The sequence below is a fragment of the Culex quinquefasciatus genome, chromosome 3, assembly GCF_015732765.1.
Source record: "Culex quinquefasciatus strain JHB chromosome 3, VPISU_Cqui_1.0_pri_paternal, whole genome shotgun sequence".
In the NCBI taxonomy this organism is placed as follows: domain Eukaryota; kingdom Metazoa; phylum Arthropoda; class Insecta; order Diptera; family Culicidae; genus Culex; species Culex quinquefasciatus.
Window position 1 is genome coordinate 36,502,708 of NC_051863.1, and position 21,018 is coordinate 36,523,725.

Here is a 21,018-nt window from a genome sequence, read left to right on the forward strand (position 1 = left end):
ATCAGAGGAAAGCTCTCTCTAGCGTTAAACCACCTAATTGATGTGTCCCCTCGAGGACCATATAATTAAAATAATATTGAAACAGGCGAAACCCTATCCGGTGCTGCGGTGTTCCCTGGCTAAATTCATGTCAAATTAACGTATTCCGTTTTCTCTCCATGTTTTTTTGCAGATCTGCTGAAACACACACAGAAAAAACTTGAGCTCAAATAAATTGCGCTAGAATCATCACCACCGGAGTGACAAATCTCTCTTTTCCCGAGTGGAACAGGTCAAATTGGAATACGCTTTGCAGTCAAAATGAACTGAACGAAAAGTTTTCGCGGTTACGGTCAACCCTAGCCACACTCGCGGGAGGTCTTCGAGGACAAAAATCCGTAACGGTCCGGGAAAAGAATCTCCAAAATGGCCGATTCCGTCAGGACAATCCACCGGAGTGACAGTGCCACGCTGATGAACGCCGGTGGCGGAGTCATGGGGCCAGGAACCGGCGGTGGACCAGCCCACCACGGCCACTACGAGCTGACCGAGGTATCCGTGGTGGACATTAACGCATCGTTGGCCGCCTCGGCGCCCCTTCTGCCGACGCCACTGGCCAGCGCAGCAGCGTCGTCCTGTCCCGTGCCACTTCCGCCGTCATCCGGAAGTGGTAGCGCAACTACGGCTGGAGGCGCCACGACCGCGACGGGCTTCAGCAATTTGTTCAACCTGTCCAACAGTGCGGACCTGACGGCGGTCGCGTACAACTCGTACACCCAGAACGTGCGTTGCAAGTCGCCACCGACGCTCGTGGACAATCTCAAAAACGGGACCATTGGGTGAGTTGAACGGAAGGTGAAGGCGGGTTAAGGGTTACTATTCTAAGGATTTTGTGGATTGGAATTTCTGGTGAAAGTCGTCGAAATGGATTAAATGCCATTTTTTCTAAAGAGACAAATTTGCATTTGAACTAGTCTTTACTCTCTCTTGTCAAGATTTTGGAAATTGTCGTGATATCTATCTATATACCGTAAACTGGGGTGACTTTGATAGCTCGGGGTGACTTTGATAGGTTTTTCAAAAAACGAAACTATTGGCACTACGCCCCCCGGGGCATGGCCTTCCTCTAACGTGGGATTTGTGCTCCAGCGCCTCTGACGAGACAGGAGAAACCGGGACCGACGTTTTACTTCACCATCCGATAGAAGCTCAGTGGATAAGGCGGGAATCGAACCCGCGTCTCATAGCATCATCGGGATCGGCAGCCGAAGCCGCTACCCCTGCGTCACGAGTTTTTCAAATGTCCGTCAAATTAATATTTAAACATTTTTGAGAATTTTGAGTATGTAAGCATAAAGGTGTGACTGTTACATTAGATGTATCAAAAATAGTGGCCAAATCAAATTTCTATCAATGTCACCCCGGGCTATCAAAGTCACCCCAGTTTACGGTATATAAAAAAATTTCGACGGTTTTGTTCGAACGCGAATCAATTCAACACGGAAGGTCGGATCGAGATGCTCTTTGTTGCGTTGGGTTCGTGTAAGACCAAGGAAGGTTTATACACTAACTAATTGACACTTTGGCCACTCCGGAACCGATTCCGGAGTATCGGCAAATGGTATGAAGAAAGTTGCGTAAAAACAAATTTTGATCACAGGAGGCTGAATTAGCAAACAAGCAAGAAACGTCAGGACACCAAAAAAGGGCAGGACGAAGTTTGCCGGGTAAGGCTTGTTTTATACAGTATGTAAAAAAAGTATTTACACCCCTTGGGCACTATGCACATTTTGTGACGAAACATGTAAAAAAATTAAAGTTTGACAGGAACCTAGTACTACGTTTTGTTCAGAAACTCATGCCAGACATTTTGCTACAAAAAGCTCATGAAAAGATGATTTCTATAAAAAGTTATATAACAAATATTATTACAAAAATAAAAAAGGTGCAAAAAAAGTTTGTACACCTTTCGAAAAATTAACATAAATAATGTTATTTGTTGACAAACCACCATAAATCCAGTCTCCCAACTCCAAATAGGCATCCTTGACTGATTAAAAAAATAATATTGATTGAATATTTATAAAGTTTACTAACTACTTAGTATAAAAGTTTATATAACTCTGGAAATTCTATATAAAACTTATCTAAACTTTATTTTGCAAACTTTCAATTTAACTAAATGTCAATACATTACCATAGAATTGCTAAATAAACATTTTGGAGTGGGAATATCACCGTTTTGGGGGTCTTTGTATCGATAGAATAGATTTTTAGTTGGAATTTCGTACCAACCCGGAATTACGTCGTCGGAAAATCCGCCGGCATCCGAACCGGTCCACGATTCACAAGTCAACCTATGTGGCATCGGAAAGGGCATAAAATTTCCGATCTTTTGATACCCATACATCTAAGTTTTCTATAAAACCCACGTTTTTAAATACCTAAGCAAAAACGTTGTTATGGTTTCGTTTGAGCAACCTGCCAAAAATGTATGGAATTTCGTAATTTTTGTTCTCGTAGATCAAACTTACTTTTTGCCCAGGTATTTAAAAACGTAGGTTTTAAAGTAAACCTAGATGTATGGGTATCAAAAGATCGGAAATTTTATGCCCTTTCCGATGCCACATAGGTTGACTTGTGAATCGTGGACCGGTTCGGATGCCGGCGGATTTTCCGACGACGTAATTCCGGGTTGGTACGAAATTCCAACTAAAAATCTATTCTATCGATACAAAGACCCCCAAAACGGTGATATTCCCACTCCAAAATGTTTATTTAGCAATTCTATGGTAATGTATTGACATTTAGTTAAATTGAAAGTTTGCAAAATAAAGTTTAGATAAGTTTTATATAGAATTTCCAGAGTTATATAAACTTTTATACTAAGTAGTTAGTAAACTTTATATTCAATCAAAATTATTTTTTAAATCAGTCAAGGATGCCTATTTGGAGTTGGGAGACTGGATTTATGGTGATTTGTCAACAAATAACATTCTTTATGTTAATTTTTCAAAAGGTGTACAAACTTTTTTTGCACCTTTTTTATTTTCGTTATAGTATTTGTTATATAACTTTTTATAGAAATAATTTTTTTATGAGCTTTTTGTAGCAAAATGTTTGGCATGAGTTTCTGAACAAAACGTAGTACTAGGTTCCTGTCAAACTTTAAATTTTTTACATGTTTCATCACAAAATGTGCATAGTGCCCAAGGGGTGTAAATACTTTTTTTACATACTGTATGCTTTAATGGACTAAAAAGCGCTAGAGCTCAGAATGATGCATTATACAGATATAATATTGCCATTTTTTGACTGTGTACGGTTAGGCTGGTACAAATTTTATTTAAAGATTTATTTTCGATGTTCATTATCGCAAACAGTTTTGTTTTTCGCTAACATTTTTGTTTTCGTTAAATCTTACATTTTTTGAAAACAAATTTTTGCAAAACAACTTAACTAGTGCAAAATGCATTTTTAAAACACTTTTTCCATGCAAATGCTGAAACTACGGCATGTATTTCAATATTTATGTTTTTAAGAAAACCCATGACTCATTGATTGTTTTGAAAATGTAATCTAGAAATCATCTTTTATGGATCCACTGTCTATAAAAAAAAATGGAAAATCATCATTTTTTTGTATTTAAATATGATATAGCTAAGATTTTTTTTTTAAATAACAAATTTTCAATCGTAATTTACAGTAACGCCAATGTATAAGGGTAATTCTCCGCCAACTCACACAGCAGTTGCCCCGACCCCTCTTCGATTTGCGTGAAACTTTGTCCTAAGGGGTAACTTTTGTCCCTGATCACGAATCCGAGGTCCGTTTTTGATATCTCGTGACGGAGGGGCGGTACGACCCCTTCCATTTTTGAGCATGCGAAAAAAGAGGTGTTTTTCAATAATTTGCAGCCTGAAACGGTGATGAGATAAAAATTTGGTGTCAAAGGGACTTTTATGTAAAATTAGACGCCCGATTTGATGGCGTGCTCAGAATTCCGAAAAAAAGTATTTTTCATCGAAAAAAACACTAAAAAAGTTTTAAAAATTCTCCCATTTTCCGTTACTCGACTGTAAATTTTTTTGGAAAATTTTATGGGAAATTTAATGTACTTTTCGAATCTACATTGACCCAGAAGGGTCATTTTTTCATTTATAACAAAATTTTTCATTTTAAAATTTCGTGTTTTTTTCTAACTTTGCAGGGTAATTTTCTAGAGTATAACAATGTTCTACAAAGTTGTAGAGAAGACAATTACAAAAATTTTGATATATAGACATAAGGGGTTTGCTTAAAAACATCACGAGTTATCGCGATTTTACGAAAAAAAAAGTTTTGAAAAAGTAGGTCGTCATCGATCATGGCCGTTCATGGTCATCCGCGACAGACACGGACGACGAAACAAAGAGAAACGCAAAAAGTAACTTTTTCAAAACTTTTTTTCGCAAAATCGCGATAACTCGTGATGTTTTTATAAGCAAACCCCTTATGTCTATATATCAATTTTTTTGTAATTGCCTGCTCTACAATTTTGTATAACATTGTTACACTCTAAAAAATTATCCTGCAAAGTTACCCCTTAGGACAAAGTTTCACTCAAATCGAAGAGGGGTCGGGGCAACTTTTCCCGATTTCGTGTGAGTTGGTAGAGAATTACCCATAAAAAGTTAGTAAAAAAGTCCTAAAACATCAAATGTTACATGAAAACAAGTCCAAAAAGTCTTTTGAAAAATGCTACAACTATTAAAAAATTCTGTGCTTGTGCTACAACAGCCTCCTGCTTTGTTATTGCGGTTTTACAACAACAACAAAAAGAAGTGGAACAATGCTTACTATTCTTTTTTTATGAGTGGAAGGTTTAGAACTGTGGCACTCTGTCTTTGTAATATCAAAACTTGAATTAAAGCTATAGAAATTATAGCATAAAATTGCGTTAAGCATTGAACCATAAAAAGTTGCTTAAACCATAATGGTGCTTATGAATTATTTTTCACATTTGACATTGTTATGTGTTTTTATGTTCAATGCTAACTTTTAAACCAAATTCAGTTAAAAGTTGTAAATCTAGAGTTGAAAAGAAGCAATAATTGACAACAAAAAATCGAAAACAAATTGATAGCACACAGCCCAAATAAACAAAACCATCAACAACATGCTTTTCGCCTGGCCGAACTTTTTGCTGTTATCGCCTCGGTTCCTTCCTGCGCTGTCATTCGCGACGTTCGGGCCGCGGGGAACCTCGCTGCAAACTGGTTTCCGGCTGATTTTCGCGAATGTGTCAGTGCGATGTCACGCAGCGGGATTGGTGGTGGATGTTGTGTTTAGGCAACAGAACATAGAAGAAGCAACAAAACAGCCGGCAAGAACTATGTGTACATAAAAAAAACCTGATGAATCGCGAATTTCGAGGAAACCCGCTGCTGCACGACACTTCAATTTCCGAAGCCGCGACTTTTGTTTAGTCTCGGTTTTATGGTTTTCGAATTGCGATGATTGTGTTGGTTTAGAATGACGTGTTGTTAATTGAATGTGATTAAAGCTGTTTAAGTATTTAATTATATTTTAAATAAGAGTCTGTCATTTTCTGTACATTTGAACAATTTTTGAGACAGCGTTTTCGTTGTTTTATTGTATTTATTTTTTTGTGAAAGAATAATCTAAATTTAAAATTAAACAAAAATCAGGCCATCAACGTCAATCCTTATTTGGGACCTGTTATTTCAACCCCGCAAGTTTTCCTGGAAAGAGTGATTGAAAAAGAGGTCGAGATCATGGGAAAAAGTTTATTTGATTTGATTACTTCACTTTGTCTTCCAACTGTTCACTCCCACTTTCTGAACCCACACTCGCACGTCAAACACTTAAACCACCGGGTTCTGGTTGTGTATACAAACGGGAATGGAAACACACACAAACACACGTGCATCGTGATTGTTTGCGGTACCACTTTACGGGCACCAGCGGTGACAGTAGCGAAAATGCAACCGACCGTGTATTTTATCAGACTAACCCTCGGAACTAGCTGTCCAAAGTTAGAAAAATAATCTTGAAAAAAAAACTTAGTCTTTAGTTGAAAATTAATATGAAATAAAAAATAAATGAAATATTTTGCCACTAGTGTCTAAATCTGCACGAGTCCACGAACAATCAGGACACAAAATTTAAAGGTTCAAAAACGTCGAAAATCTTGAAGGCTGTAACTAACGCAAACGTCCTTTAAATTTCAGAATTCAAAATGCATCTAAAAGGGCTTGAAAAATGCAACAAAATGAAGAGTGAGTGAAGCATCCAATTTGGTTAAACCTAAAGCGAGTTTTTGGCATTTAAGTGAAAGTAAAGCCCAATTTTTCACATTAAAAGCATGCTTAGATATATTTCTATTCATTTTAATGCTTCAATAAATAAAAGTTGAAAAAAATAAGATGCTCCTTTTTTTCTGGTGACATCTATAGTTTCCTTGGAAACGAACCAGATTTTCAAAAAAGGCAGTGTTGGTATTCTCGCGCTCTCGCGAAAAAGAATTCTTTCTCTCGAGTTCTTACCGCGAGTCCCGTGCTCTGCAGAGAGAAAGTCACCGATTGCCCGTGCTCTCCTCCGATCGCGAACGGGCTAGCTCGTGAGCCGGAATTGCCCGCGAGCGAGAAGTAGAACTAGAACGTGTTAGAAACAAAATTGTTTTAATAACTAAGCATCGTCGATCGCTGATTAGCTTTTCAGTGAGCAAATACTATTTACAGATCAAAGTATTTGGTACAAAGTTGGAAATAATAAAAAATACCCTTGTAAACCTTATTGCATTGTTTGAGAGCAATTAGGAATGAAAATCTAAATTGTAATAAGAAATAAAATCAAAAGGCTTTCCATTTTCAAACTTTTATAAGGTTCTTGCAAATATTTTTCAAAGTTTTTGTCTTACAACAAAAGCTTGAGCATGAGCATGAGCATGAGAGAACACCCATGGTTGCCCCTCCGTTGCTGAACAGAACCGTAATATCCTTTCAGCACTACTGATTATATGCTTCGACGATCTAGTGGTGTTGCCCTTATCAACAGCATGTATGAATGCGCCGAAAAGATAAAACACCATGATTGCTAAAACTAGATCAGTTGCGAATAGGTAACAGTCATTGGCCACCAACGGTGCCCGCCATGTCAGTTTGTAGATCTCGATTTTAAGGGACGGGAATGTTAGTTAGCGCAGGTTGCTACTAGGGCAGCTGATTTACTCTGTGCTTACACCCCACGTGCGCCAGGAACCTGAAAACTTGTAAGTAGGATAGGGTGTTTGGTCAGGATTCATCATAGGAGATGATGATGCGACCCAAAATCATGGTGTTTGTTGAACGGTATTATGTATTATTCTCAAGGCAAGCAATCGGATGCTGCGGATGAGACATTTCCCGTTTATCGGTTGTTAAATTTTAAATTAAATGGTTTAATCTTAGACAGCCGGCTGTGGAAAGATAGAACCAAGATCATTTGTTATTAAAGAATCAAGAATTAAACAGTGTATCTTTAAAATTGAGATGTTTTTACGAGTTTTAAATGATTGATGTTTTGTGAGGTACTGATCAACGAAGAAACGACGAGTTACGATGTTTGTCGAGCTTCACACTCACAGACGCACTCGAAAAAAAAAAACGAAAAACACCCCGACGACGAACGCGAAAAGTCTTGCGGAAAGGCATTGCAAATCGGGCTCAAAATTAATAAAGCCGCGATTCAGATTTTAAACTTAGCGAATTTTATTTGCAAAATTCTCAAAATTTTACAAAAAGCGTAATGAAACGATCTTGCCGGAAATTAACTAGACGTTTCAAATGCAGCAGTTTTCTTACAAAATCCCCCGCGCACCGTTCTCAAGAACAGCAAAACAAAATCCAGTTTTTGTCTTACAACAAAATTAAAAAAAAGTATAAAATTTTAATTACGATCCATGTTTTCAACACTTGAGTGCAAAAAATGTTCTGAAATGCATTATACAATATCTTAAGTATTGACGTAAAATAATAATTTGCGAAAAAATACATTTTTGTGGAGCGGTACATCGATTTTTTTAAATCCAAAATATTGTTATACGAAACCAAACATGCTAAATTAGATTTTCAAAGTAGAAACATGCATTTTAGGTTGTTTTCATCTAATTAGATTTTTTATGAAAACTTGAAGCTTTTTGAAAAAAAAATCCTGCACCCTGATTTTTCGGCACAACTTGGAAAAAATGTTGCTGTTTGACTTTTCCTTTTTCCCGTACGAATTTTATTCTAAATCTACAAAAAATATTTGGAGCAAAGTTTGAAAGCTCTTTCAAATCTTTCTAGTTTTTTATTGTGCCCAATTGTTTTTGAACATTTCTGCCTCCTAATTAAAAAAATCATTAATAATCAATAACTTACAAGTACTGTGTAAAAAGAGTCCAATTATTTTAGGTTATACTTCCTAAAAAATATGAAAATTTAGTTTTCTGACTCAGTTAAGCTGTAAACTGTTAGGAAATAGGGGAAAGTGGGGCAAGTGTAACAAGCTAAGGAAATGCTCGTTATAACCCATTAAAAAGTTAAAAAAATCTGTCGGATTTTATTATAATCATCTTATTCTAGGTCTTGACTAAGACTTTGTTTAAACAAGTTTTTAAAAAATCCTGTTTTTTAATGTGAAAAATTGATTTAAAAATTTTTGATTTTCCGAACGTTCTACTCAACTAGTGGGGCAAGACGAGCAACCCGTTGGGGCAAGAGGAACAATGCATGAAAAAATATGGTAATTTGCTAACAATTGAACTGTTATCACTTAGATGCATCAGATTAGAATGTATTTGAATGGTTTCTTCCATTTTTAGATTAAATAATAATATTTTACTAAAAATTTTATCGTTTTTACGAAAAAAAAATACTACTTCGATGATAAATAGTAAATTTTCATAATATCACTATACTTTGTATGTACAATTTTTTTAACGATTGTTTATCAGTTTTTAAGTACTTTCATGTATTTATTTCCCAATAAAATATGTTGTTGCAGCAATTCATATTTTTTTCCATACTAAAAATCCATATGGTACACTTGCCCCACCTGAACAAGATTTTTTAAAAGCTCTCAACAAAAATAACCAAAAGTTAAATCATACTTTGTAATAGGTGCATGTCATTTGTAGGGACACTACTGATCTAGGAAAAATAGCATTTTGATAAAATGAGCATTAAAACGAACCCTAAGCCTTATTTTGTACTTTCCAAATATTATAAGAAAACAAAGGTTTCGAAAAAAAACTTCATTAAATCTTATGCCCCGTGGCGTTTACGTCATTTTGGCGGTTATTTGGTAGTAGAATCGACTAATTGCACTGCTAACAACAATTCCTCATACTGGAAATAATCGAAATTGTACAAATTACGGCCGTAGGAGCGATTGTTCCTCTTGCCCCATATGGTCGTCTTGCCCCACCTTCCCCTATGCATCATATTTTTAATTTTGGTCTATTGCTTTAAGTTGCATGTACGCTTATTACATTGATTCAAAAAACTGATATGCAACAGAAAAAAAAATGTCTACATACAAAAAAAAATGTTTACGAAAAAATTTTAACAGCAAAAAAACTCAGCAAAAGATAGATCGAATCAGCAAATTTAATGAAAGCCAAGGGTTACCGTCCATCACTTTGGCAAAGTCCGGGGGGTGGTGAAGGGGTCGGAAAAGTGCAATCCCATTGATTCTGCGGGGTCAGGTTTTTTCACCCCACTCTCGTGTACTACACGAACAAGGGGTAGGTGGACTATCCACCCCAAGAGAGTGGGCTGTCCAAGTCGTGGCTATATGTTCCCACACAACATATGTATCCGTACCGGAGACAAAGCCCCCCCGAACAGTTAAATTAGAGCAATTGTTGGTTCATACTCTCTCGCTCGCCGAGTGCATGGGAAAATTGATCGGTTTCAAGTGCAGCAGGCAAATGTCAATTTATCGCCGTTTGAGGTGCTTTGTGATTTATTCGTGGAGATATATGTTTTTTGGGTGGAATAAAATGCTGAAAGCAGATTATAAAAACGTGGGTTGAGTTTTTTAATTGATTAATTCTATAACGAATCGCCTACCCCTGTGGTTATGCAATTTAAGCATACCTTTAGGCGGGGCATTCATCATGGTGCTTTTTTTATCGGTACGATCTTTGCATGCCTGACATGGTGCGGCTGTACCCAACCGGTAAATTCGTTTCTGATTGAACTTAATTGACATCTTGTTCTACTCAGAAAGCTGTAATCAGTGCCGTGAATGTTGTGCTTTGTGGCAAACGGTGCATTTTATTTGCTTCGTAAAGCTGATATGAAAAGAAGATAACAAGACAAATAATTACCTTTTTTCATTAAATTTCAGCAATTAAAAATTATGAGCCAAATTAAAAAAAAAAACAAAGCGTATTTTTAAAAAGCTGTTGTGCTACTATCAAACATCTACAAAACAAGAATGAATTCATGAAAATATTTGTTTTCCCCAATCAATGTCTAAAGTCTCAAAATTCAAGATTTTCAATGCAAAAAATTGATTTAAAAATTAATGGGAAATTTTTGAAGGGGCAATTTTCCCAGAACTCCGGATTTGGATTTTATTTGTAATTTTTGAAGGAAACAAAAACCTTTTAGTGTCTTTTGTTCTCCCAAACAAGGCTCCATACAATTTTGGCAGTTGTCCATACACAAATTATACGCAAATATTCGAAAATCTGTATCTATTGGAGGAACATTCTGATCGATTTGGTGTCTTCGGCAATATTTCGGTAATATATCTTCGGTCGATTATCCGAAGGCATCGGAAAAATTTCCCTTCAGATAATCGAATCACGAAAAACATTTTTTTTTTGTTGCCTTATTTTTGTTTGTCCCTAAACTACGCTAAAGTGATCTAAAAATTTAAAATCAAAGATGGCGGCCAATATGGCGTTAGCGAAACATTGAAAAAATAATTTTATTTAATAATAGGCAATCAACTATTCAAATTTGACTAAAATAGGGTCGCAGCACTCGAATTTAATGTTTGCAGCAAGAAAAAGAAATAAAAGGAAAAAAGTTTTTTTTGTTCGTGGTTCGATTATTCGAAGTCCCATACAAAACTTTGGATAATCGAAACTTTTTTTAAGATTTGTTTTTGGGAATAAAATCGAAATCTCATCCAAAATTGTTTTTTGACATCAGTTTGCAATCGAAAAATATGTACTTTACATGAATTTTAATGCGGTTTTAAAGTTGAATTTTGACAAAACAAACATATTTTTTGTTTTTTTTTTCAAATAGTTTGCATGAGTTCATTTTTTTTATAAATTTGACTAAGAAACATTGAAGTTTTGCCTTGGATACAGTGGATAAAAGAAAAAAAAACAGGATTTATAATGCCAATATCTCAACAACTAATGGTTCAATTTTCAATGTTCAGAAATTAAACATTTGTTTAATTACAAATCATTACAAAAGGGCCTAATATCCAATGTTACGCCCTTTTGAAATGTTAGTCTTCATTCCAAATTTATCAAAATATTTTATTTTAGGAGATTTCAGAAAATTTCTCCAGACCTGCGATATTTTGAAATTGAAAGAGAATGGAATCTTTTAGTAGCAAAATCGGCATTGGCATGATATTTCTTCATTTTGCCTTAAAAAATCGGAAATAAAAAAAAAATAGTGATGAAATAGTATGATTATTATGACAATGTAAGATTTGAAAAACATCACTTTCCAAACCCTCCTCTATAATTCCCCCCGTTGAACTATCTCCACCTCGTTGTGTACCCGGTACGTTGAATGACACGACAAACTAAAAGCTCGATCATCACCAATTAGTACACGTTAGACCGGCCAACGGTACAGATCACAACTCGCCGTAGTCCGCGGTTCTAAAGTTCGATTCGCGTTGTTTTTTTTTTTTTCTTTCCCAAAATTCGCTCAAAATGTCCAAAATCATCAAACGGCTCAGTGCCAGCCTCGAGGACGACGACCCTCCGTACGAGGAGTTGGATGACGGCTCGCCCCGAACGACGTCACCCCGAAGGGCTCCGATCGTCCGGCTAAGCTTTGCACCGTCGTCCGGGTCGAGCAGCTTGGCAGACCGGTTGGAGGAACTGTGCGATCGAGGTGGAGATTACCACCTTAGCAGTGACTGTGATAATAGTTTTAGTTTGAGCTACTACGCTAATCTGCGTGGCGCCAACGTCCGGGAAGGTGATGGGTTCGAACGAGACGATGCCATCTGGGTGAGAAGGTGGGTTTTGACGGTGGTGGAAAGTGTGATGAGCTAAAAGGTTCTAATGTAGTGAAAAAGACTAATTCAAGTTAAAATATTTAAATTGAAAATTAAAACTTTTTTTAAACACCAGAAAATATATATTTAAGTTCCAAAAATTCCAAGCGCACTGATCGTAAAGTTCATCTCAAGTGGCCCAACGTAATTTCACAACCATAAAAATGTCACCAAGTAAAAAATCCACTTGGCCCGCCGGAGAAAGTAACCTTTCAGCAAAGGGTGCCACTTGGTGTGACCCGGTTTTTTATTTTTTGTTTAAGCAAAACGAACAAGTTAGAGGGAGGTCAAATACATCTTCGTGGAACAAACAGCTGAGAGCAGGCAGCAGAGACAGCTGAACTTGGGGAAGCATATTTTCCCTGGCTTCAGACAGTCACACTCGACTTGGCACTGCTTCCCCTGCGTCTATTAGCCTAAAGGTTGCCAATTGACCCCTGGAAATTTAATTTCTACAACCAGCTGCTGTCACTGACTGCACAAAGGGGGAGAGGCAGTGAACACCTTTCGGTGCGATTTTTATTAATTTCAGTATAAGATAAAATGCAAAAAATAAGCAATAAAATGAAACTGTTTGTTCCAAATCAAATCAAATCAAATTATTCGCTCTACAGCATTGCCTTGGCGTTCTCGATCTCCAGACTCGAAACTAAGTGTTCGAAGGCTTGATTGCTGAGAGGCAATTGCAAACCACTTTTTACACCTTAGCTTCCCATCCACCCCGGGATTTGAACTGCCGACCTTTGGATTGTTAGTCAAACTGCCCACCAGCGACTCCACCGAGGCAGGACCCAGGAAGACGACTCCTACACCTGGATTGAGCTAACGACCTAACCTCTAGGTTAGACCGAGGTCAACATTTACTTCACCGTCGAACGGAAGGCGTGATCAGACAAATCTCGTTATATAAAATGCCACCGGGACCTTCTGGGATCGAACCCAGACCGTAATTTATTTTTTCACAAAAAATATCAATTTACCGAGATATTTTTTTTATTTTTGAATTTTTTACTTGTTTTAGAGGACAAACCCCGCAACTTTTGAGCCATACAGACGTATGGGCAAAAAAAAATTCCGCCAAGTAATGCTTTTCTCAAATTTAAAATATTTACCCAGCAAAATATTTTGACTTAAGTTTTTATTGTAAAATTCAATTTAGAATCGGAATGTACTACACATATATTTAAAGAAAAGTGCATCATTTTTGAGATTTCAGATTTAAGATAAAAAAAAACTATTCTTAAAATTTCATCTCAGAAACATTCAGATAGGATTGGATTGCATTTATGGTTGCTGACATACAACGGATAGAAGAAAGAGACAAAATTATTCAGTATTACGCCCTTTTGAAATATTTTTTTTATCTCAATATTAAATCCTTTTGAAATTATTGTCTTTAAAAAGAATACTGTTTCGAGAACATCAGAAAATTCCACAGGTGTTTGTTGATTTGAAAATTCTATAAATTTGAAACAATGCCATTCCGTCGTGAAACTACTTACCTAATTTTCCTGGTATCTTTCAATATCAGTGCTGTAAGTTCAACTTTTCAGCACTGAAATGGGTGCTGAAAAGTTGAACTTTTCAAAACTGGTTTCGAAATAGTAACTTGTTGCATAGTTGCAAAAAGAAGATTTTTTCAGCACGAGTCGTACATTTATCTAAAGAGGTTTACCGAGTTGGATACGACGAGTGCTGAAAAAATCAAGTTTTACAACGAGTTGCTTACAACATTTGTTGCATTTCACAAAAATACCCATTAAGTGAAATTATAAGTCAAATGTTCATGTATTTTGTCAATAAATCGTTTAAATAAAAAAATGTTGAAAAGTATGACTTTTCGAAACAAGTTCAACTTTTCAGCATCCATTTCAGTGCTTTGCAGCATTTATTTTGAAAAGTGTTGCTATTGTGTTATTTTTGGTACAGAAAAGTAGGCTATTTCGTCGTTTAAGAATGACAGGAAAAGTAAGTAGTTTCACGACGGAATATCAAAAAACAACCATTTTACAATATTTTATAGATTTGAACGGTGAATTTACTTAACACATGAAAAAAATCAAATCAAATTATTCGCTCTACAGCATTGCCTTGGCGTTCTCGATTACGAGATTCCTACTCGAAACTAGGTGTCCGAAGGCTTGATTGTTGAGGCAATTGCAAACCTCTTTTTACACCTAAGCTTCCATCCACCCCGGGATTCGAACTGACGACCTTTGGATTGTGAGTCCAACTACCTATCAGCGACACCCGGACTGAGCTAACGACCTAACCTTTAGGTTAGACCGGGGCCAACATTTACTTCCCTGTCCGACGGAAGGCGTGATCAGACAAATCTCGTCTCAAAATTTGCCACCGGGACCTTCTGGGATCAAACCCAGGCCGACTGGGTGAGAGGCAACCACGCTTACCCCTACACCACGGTCCCGGTCCACTTAACACATGAATGTTTGATAAAATTTCAATTTAAGGAGCATTTTTCGGAATTGCAAAAAAAAAATTGGGAGCAAAAAAAACCAAAAAAAAACGAAATGTTGTGAGCAACTCGTAGCAAAACTTGATTTTTTCAGCACTCGTCGTATTAATCAAACTCGGTATACCTCGTTCGATAAATGTATGAGTCGTGTTAAAAAATCTCCTTTTTGCCACATGTTGCATAAACTACTATTCAGAAATGGTCACTTATGGGTACTGTTTCGAAAACGAAAAACTTCTACTTTTTAATTAAAATCAAATTTTCAGTGGCCATATCTCGAAAACGATGCACTTTATCAAAATTAGGTACAGTACTATTAAATTGCAGCATTTCAAACTGTCAAAATGCATTTTTGGGTAAGCTTGTCTAAAAGTGGCGGGTTATTTATTGTGCCCTAAAACATATTAAATGTTTCAAAAATTAAAAAATAAATAAACGCATTCGCGAGAACTAAATTTCTGCGCAAAAAGCACAAATAGTTTTAAATTGGCAAAAATATCCCGTTACTTATTTTTTTCTGGATTGTAATCATCAATAATTACAACTTTGCCAAAGACACCAATCGACTAATTTTTTTTTTCAGGAGATACAGCTTTTTATCAAACTTTTCAAGAAAAAGAAAAGCCACAAATGTTTTGCAGTTTAAATCTTACTTTAGATTTTTTCATTGGTCCAATTTGAATCGTAGTAAAATAGCCTCTCTTTGAAAAAAATAAAACTTAACAAGATATCATAAATTAAAAAAAGTTATTAGTGAATAAAGCTAATATTTTTTCCATAAATGGAAAGCCAATTTAAACATTATAATTAATCATATCAGAAAAAATAGTGGAAATAACTGCTTTAGGGGAAATATACCGTTTCTCGGCCCATTTCTATTATCTGCTTATTAGATTTTTGATTAGCTTCAATAAAGTGTTTTTTTTTTAATATATTTTGAAGTGATAAATACCTAACTTAAACAAATGTTAGCAAGCAACTCTCTAAATTGATGTTCGAATAGCGGCATACTACAAAAATGACGAGAATAGGTTGAAAAGCAAAGTGTGATGAGTATATCTCCATAAAACAACTCAATTTGATTTTTTCCAATTTTTGGCCAGCTGAATTACGTTTCGGTTTACTCAAAAATTTTCTGGGTGTTCCTTGGCCAAAATAATTAGACCTGCATTTTTTTTGTTTGGCCATTGTGGTGACCTACATCAATTTGCGTCATTTTTCGCAAAAACTACTTTTTTCAAAAAATCATATCTCCGCGTCATTTCATCGTCATTTTAGCTGTCTTAGACGCAAGAGAAATGTGGTTACATGTTGGGGTATACATTTTTTTGTAATTTAAATACGCAACTTTTGGTACCCTAACATATATAGGTCATCGCTGAAATTTTTAAATTATCGCAGTTTTAGTGAAAAAAGTTGATTTTTTGCCGATTCCGTCATTTTCCTGTATTTGGCGCGTCGAAAAACTCAGTTTTTATTTTCAAAAAATCATATCTCGGAAACGTACGGTTCGACATCGCCAATTTTTCGATATATTATGTGAAATTTTCCGAGGAATCCGATAAAAATATTTTCAGACATAGACTCTTTGGTAACTTTGTAGACATGTTATCCTACGCTTATGTAAACCATTTTTGTTTATATGGAGCCAGTTCCACTCGATAATAACATTTGAGAAGGGCGTATGTGTTTTGAATGTTTTTGTATTTCGTAATTTAAATATTGCTGCATCTGGCAGCCGTTGCATCTATCAAAAAGTGGTCTAAAGTGGTGATTTTTCGAAAAAAGTGGTTTTTGCAAAAAATTACGAAAATTTGCATTTTTTTAACCACCCTACCACGATGTAGGTAAAAAAATACGGGTCTAATTAATTTGGCCAAGGAATCCCCAGAAAAATTTTGAGCCCGATCGGAGAACATCATACTTTCCATGGCTAGAACTAACTGTAACCATAGAATAGAGATAGGTAGAATTGCCACTTGCCGATTCCCCCTTGTAAACGTCAAGCGACACTGCCGACAGCGCCACCACTGCTCGAAACGGGGAACTTCAGTCGAAATGCGCACTGTGCACTTTGATGGAACTGCCCTGTGCATTCTGGAGGGTGCGTTTTGTTTGACAGTGACAGATGGAAAAAGGCTTGTTGACGTTCAGTTGGCAATCAAAAATGTGAAATGGTGCTTGGAAGCCGGATGAAAAGACGAGACTAGTGAAGGTGGTAGAACGTTAGGATTAGGCGCAAATTGCGGTTTAAGTTGGAGTGCGGAGTCTTTGCTGGAACACCACGACCACTTTTCTTCACTCCGAACGGCAAAATAGTCATTTCCTCTTCCGATTCTTTACTTGGTTTGACAGCGACAGCGAAATGTCAACATGACAAAACAGATGTCTTGGAGAAGTGAAAACGGGTGTCAACTTATTTGGCATAATCTTGAAATTTAGAAAAAAATGCTGATGCGAAATAAAAATCATTTAATCTTATTTAAAACAAAATATCCTAATTAAGGGATGAACTTATCTTGAATTTTCATTATTGTTTTGATTTGTTTTCCATGTTTTTTTTTTAAATCATTTTACATTTTTAATGAATAATATATATGTGCCAACCAATTCTCCACATTCTTGACAGTATTATGCGCAGGGTGTTGTAGTTCCCCGTTTCGCCGCTGGCATCAGTTAGGCAGCACAGTTTTGTCCCCCGGTCGGTAAATGAGTGGCAATTCTATCTTTCTCTATTCTATGCTGTAACGTAATGTTTAACCATTATTTGAAAATTATTTTACGATTCACGAACAAAAAACTAATATATTTAGACAGATTTCACTCCTATTTGCCCCATCATTGAGAACCGTTCAGGATTACGGAGTACATTCCCATATCATTGCGCTAACATTCTAACCCAGGAGTCCCTGTACCCTGTAATTCCGTTCGCAATGATACGGCACATTGAACATTGAACCGCGGAAAGAGATCGTTACAATTCCATCGTTGAGGCAAACAAAAAAAAAAGTTCAGTTTTACCAACAAACTGTTGGCGGGGGAAGGGGGTGGGCAGAAACAGGGGAGTTTGGGGTTGAACAAATGAAACCCCACCTAAAAGTGCGGGGTAAAATTGCCTGGTGCAAAGTGTAATTAAGCCGAATGGGGCACCTCACTCAGTCTACGCTGCTGCCGGTCGTAATGACCCATCATCGTCGTCGTCAACGGCATCGTCGTCACAGGTGGGGCATTACAGCAGTAGACACTTTGCGGGTGCAGATGTACCGGGAAATGATCCGATAAGAATGTTCTGTATGAGGGCAGAAGCGATGATGCAATGACAGTTGTAAATAAGAATAGTGATATTTGGATTCAATAAAAGTATTTTTACAAATAAAAATTCAAGTGCTAAAGTGAGAAAAATTAAGAAAAAAAGGAAAAATGATAACTACAAACTTAAAAACGGAAATAAACTAATATTTGGGCACTTGAAGGTTCACAAACCTAACATCAGCATACTTTCGCCCGATTAATCACGCGATTAGCGCGCAAATTTCGCATCCAAATATTCTGACGGCGAGCTCGAACGTCCACATGGTCACTATCGGTTTGCCGGTGGCGGTTAGTTCTAATCTGGCGGTCGAGTGAGAATCACCTGTATAGGCGCTTCGGTGTTGTGCTTCGGCCTTTATGATGTGGACCACCGGAGAGGACCAAAGTGACTGTGGTGACGTCAAACGGGAAGAAGAGCTTGGCATCGGAAAACAGTGCCGCAGAGCCAGTGTGAACGCAGTGCTGCAGCTGAAGGAGCTGTTGAGAGTTTCGAAAATGTGAGGAAAACTGGTGGAATTCGTGGAGTTTACATAGTGAAAACGTTTTTTTTTTACAATATTTATTTTTGACCACATTTCAATTGGAAGTATTGGCATACAGATATAAGCTAATTACATTTTTCATAACTGAAAACAGAATATTTTTTCAGTGTAGTTCACTGGATGATAATAACATGGATGGTAAATCAGCTTTAATCATAATAAAATTAGTTATTTTGAAAAGTGATCAGAGACAATATTATTGGAAATTAGACGAGCTGTTCGGTAAAAACAATTTTTCCAACATTTTTATTTTTAAAGCAGCTGTAACTTCACAAGGATTGGACTTAAGATAGTGGTCAATATAGAGACTATTATGTAAAATCTGTATGTATCTGTAGAAGCGATTCCCGTATTCGGTTTTTCAAAATTTTGGCGTTTCAAGCACTATTCAAACAGTTTCAGAAAATGATGTTTTTATTTTTTAGGTGAATTTCTCCATGCTGCATATTGCGTGAGTCTTTTTGTAATATCTTAAGCTATTTTCACACAAAAATTGTGCGAACAAAAAATCATGGGCTCACCTTCAAATTTCACTTTTAAATTTAAAAATTAAAAAATCTCGTAAAAGTGGCGTGTTTTTTTTTTCGTTCAGTGTATTTTTTCGGAAAGCCCGTCAAATTTCCTACAAGTTTGTCTTTGATCACTTTTTGATAGATTCAACGGCTTCGAGATTATCTCGAAGCAATATTCAAATAACGAAATAAGATTAACCCTCTACAACCTAACCCCGCCTTTAGACGGACTTCAATCTAAAAAAAACGCCAAAAATAAATTTTCCAACCGATTTTTGATCTTTAAAAAGCATTTGAAAGAAGAACTCCTAAATTTTTAGAAAATTTCTGAATTTAACTTGTTTTATGTGTCTTTGTCAACGTTTTTAAAAATGTAATTTTTTTAGGGTCAACTTTGGCTGTGTTTTTACTAACATTTCATATATTTTCAGTAAAAAGAAGTATACAGTAATTTTTGTAGTGTCCCAAACTATGCCTCTACGCATTTTTTTGCAATTTAAAGGATAATTGTGCCATTCTATAGCAGAAAATGTGAAAAACATGCAAAAAAATTATAAAGTGGCTGTAAAAACGTGAAAAAATTAGATAGGCAAAATGTAATTATATTAGTTGGAAGAATAGGTCAAATACTACGAAAAACAAACATAAACTAAACAAGATAAATGCAAATTAAAATGCTAAAAACAAAACATGTAAAACATCAAACAAGAGAAGTTAAGTTTTTTTGTAGAATAAAAGTTGCTCAAAATGACCTCCGGAACAAGGGAAAAATAAAAAAAATCGCAAAAAAGAATTGAGCAGTAGAAGGACAAAGACTCAAGATACACGGTTATTTTTTGTGTGATTTTTAATTTCACTTTTTGTCACTTGATTTGCAAAAAAACATTATTTTTAATTTTTTATTTCTTGATATATTTTAGGGGACATCAACGCTAACTTTTCAGAAATTTCCAGGATGGACAAAAAATCTTTGAACGAGTTAGTCGATTTAAAATCGAATATGCAATAAAAAAGTACTCAAGTGAAATTTTGATAAATTGCACCGTTTTTAAGTTATAGTCATTTTAAGGTAACTTTTTTTTAAAATAGTTGCAGTTATTCATTTTTTTAATTAGTGCCCATGTTTGCCCACTTTTAAGAAAAATATTTCTGAAAAGCTGAGAAAAATCTCAATACTTTGCTTTTTTGAAACGACCTTCAGTTGCTGAGAAATTGCAAACAGAAAAATTAAAGTTTTCTAAGTCTCACCCTAACAACACATCATTTTCTAATGTCGATATCGCAGCAACTAATGGTCCTATTTTCAATGTTAAAATATAAAACATTCGTGAAATTTTTTGATCTTTTCGAAAACAATATTTTCAATTTTTTTAATCAGAACTAACATTTTAAAAGGGTTTCCTTACAGCATATGAAAAAATCAAAAAAAAATTAAAATGGTGTTTTTTTTTAAATCAAGTTTTAATCACAAAAAGTTTTAAAAATCACCAAATTTTTGTTTATCGTGTATATTTTTTTTCAGTGCGGTCTATATCCATACTTACATCTTTTCCGAAGACACCAAATCGATCAAAAAAGTCCTTCAAAAGATACAGATCTTTGAATTTTCATGCATCATTTTGTATGGACAGTTGCCAAATTTGTATGGAAAATCATATCGACAAACTAATAATGCAAAATGGCTTCTTTGCAAAATGACATACCAAAGGCACCAAAAAAGTTTCAACCGGAATGATAAATACAAAAATGAATGACCGAAATCTCAGAGAATTGCTCATGGACTACTATGTTAGACTTTAACGTTTTGTTCAGATCGGTGGGCACATGTGTGTGGATATGTTGATCCGATTTTGAACAATTTTGACTGGAATTAAGGTGGGTTAGAGGTGGGCAAAACCGCTTTTTT

The 21,018-nt window shown here is 35.8% G+C and overlaps 1 protein-coding gene across 4 annotated transcripts in view; it reads left to right on the plus strand.

Moving 5' to 3' along the window:
* LOC6039745 (ATP-binding cassette sub-family G member 4) overlaps positions 1-21,018 on the plus strand; it is a 73,145-nt gene that overhangs the window by 33,304 nt on the left and 18,823 nt on the right. For 2 of the 4 annotated variants that reach the window (XM_038258726.1, XM_038258728.1), the window contains exon 2: positions 173-818. In XM_038258726.1, coding sequence (XP_038114654.1) covers positions 406-818 — 413 coding nt within the window. In that variant the 5' untranslated portion in view covers positions 173-405. Of the gene's footprint in view, positions 1-172; positions 819-11,824; positions 12,232-18,369; positions 18,556-21,018 lie in introns of those variants that run through there. The other 2 variants (XM_038258729.1, XM_038258730.1) reach the window with 2 other exon arrangements.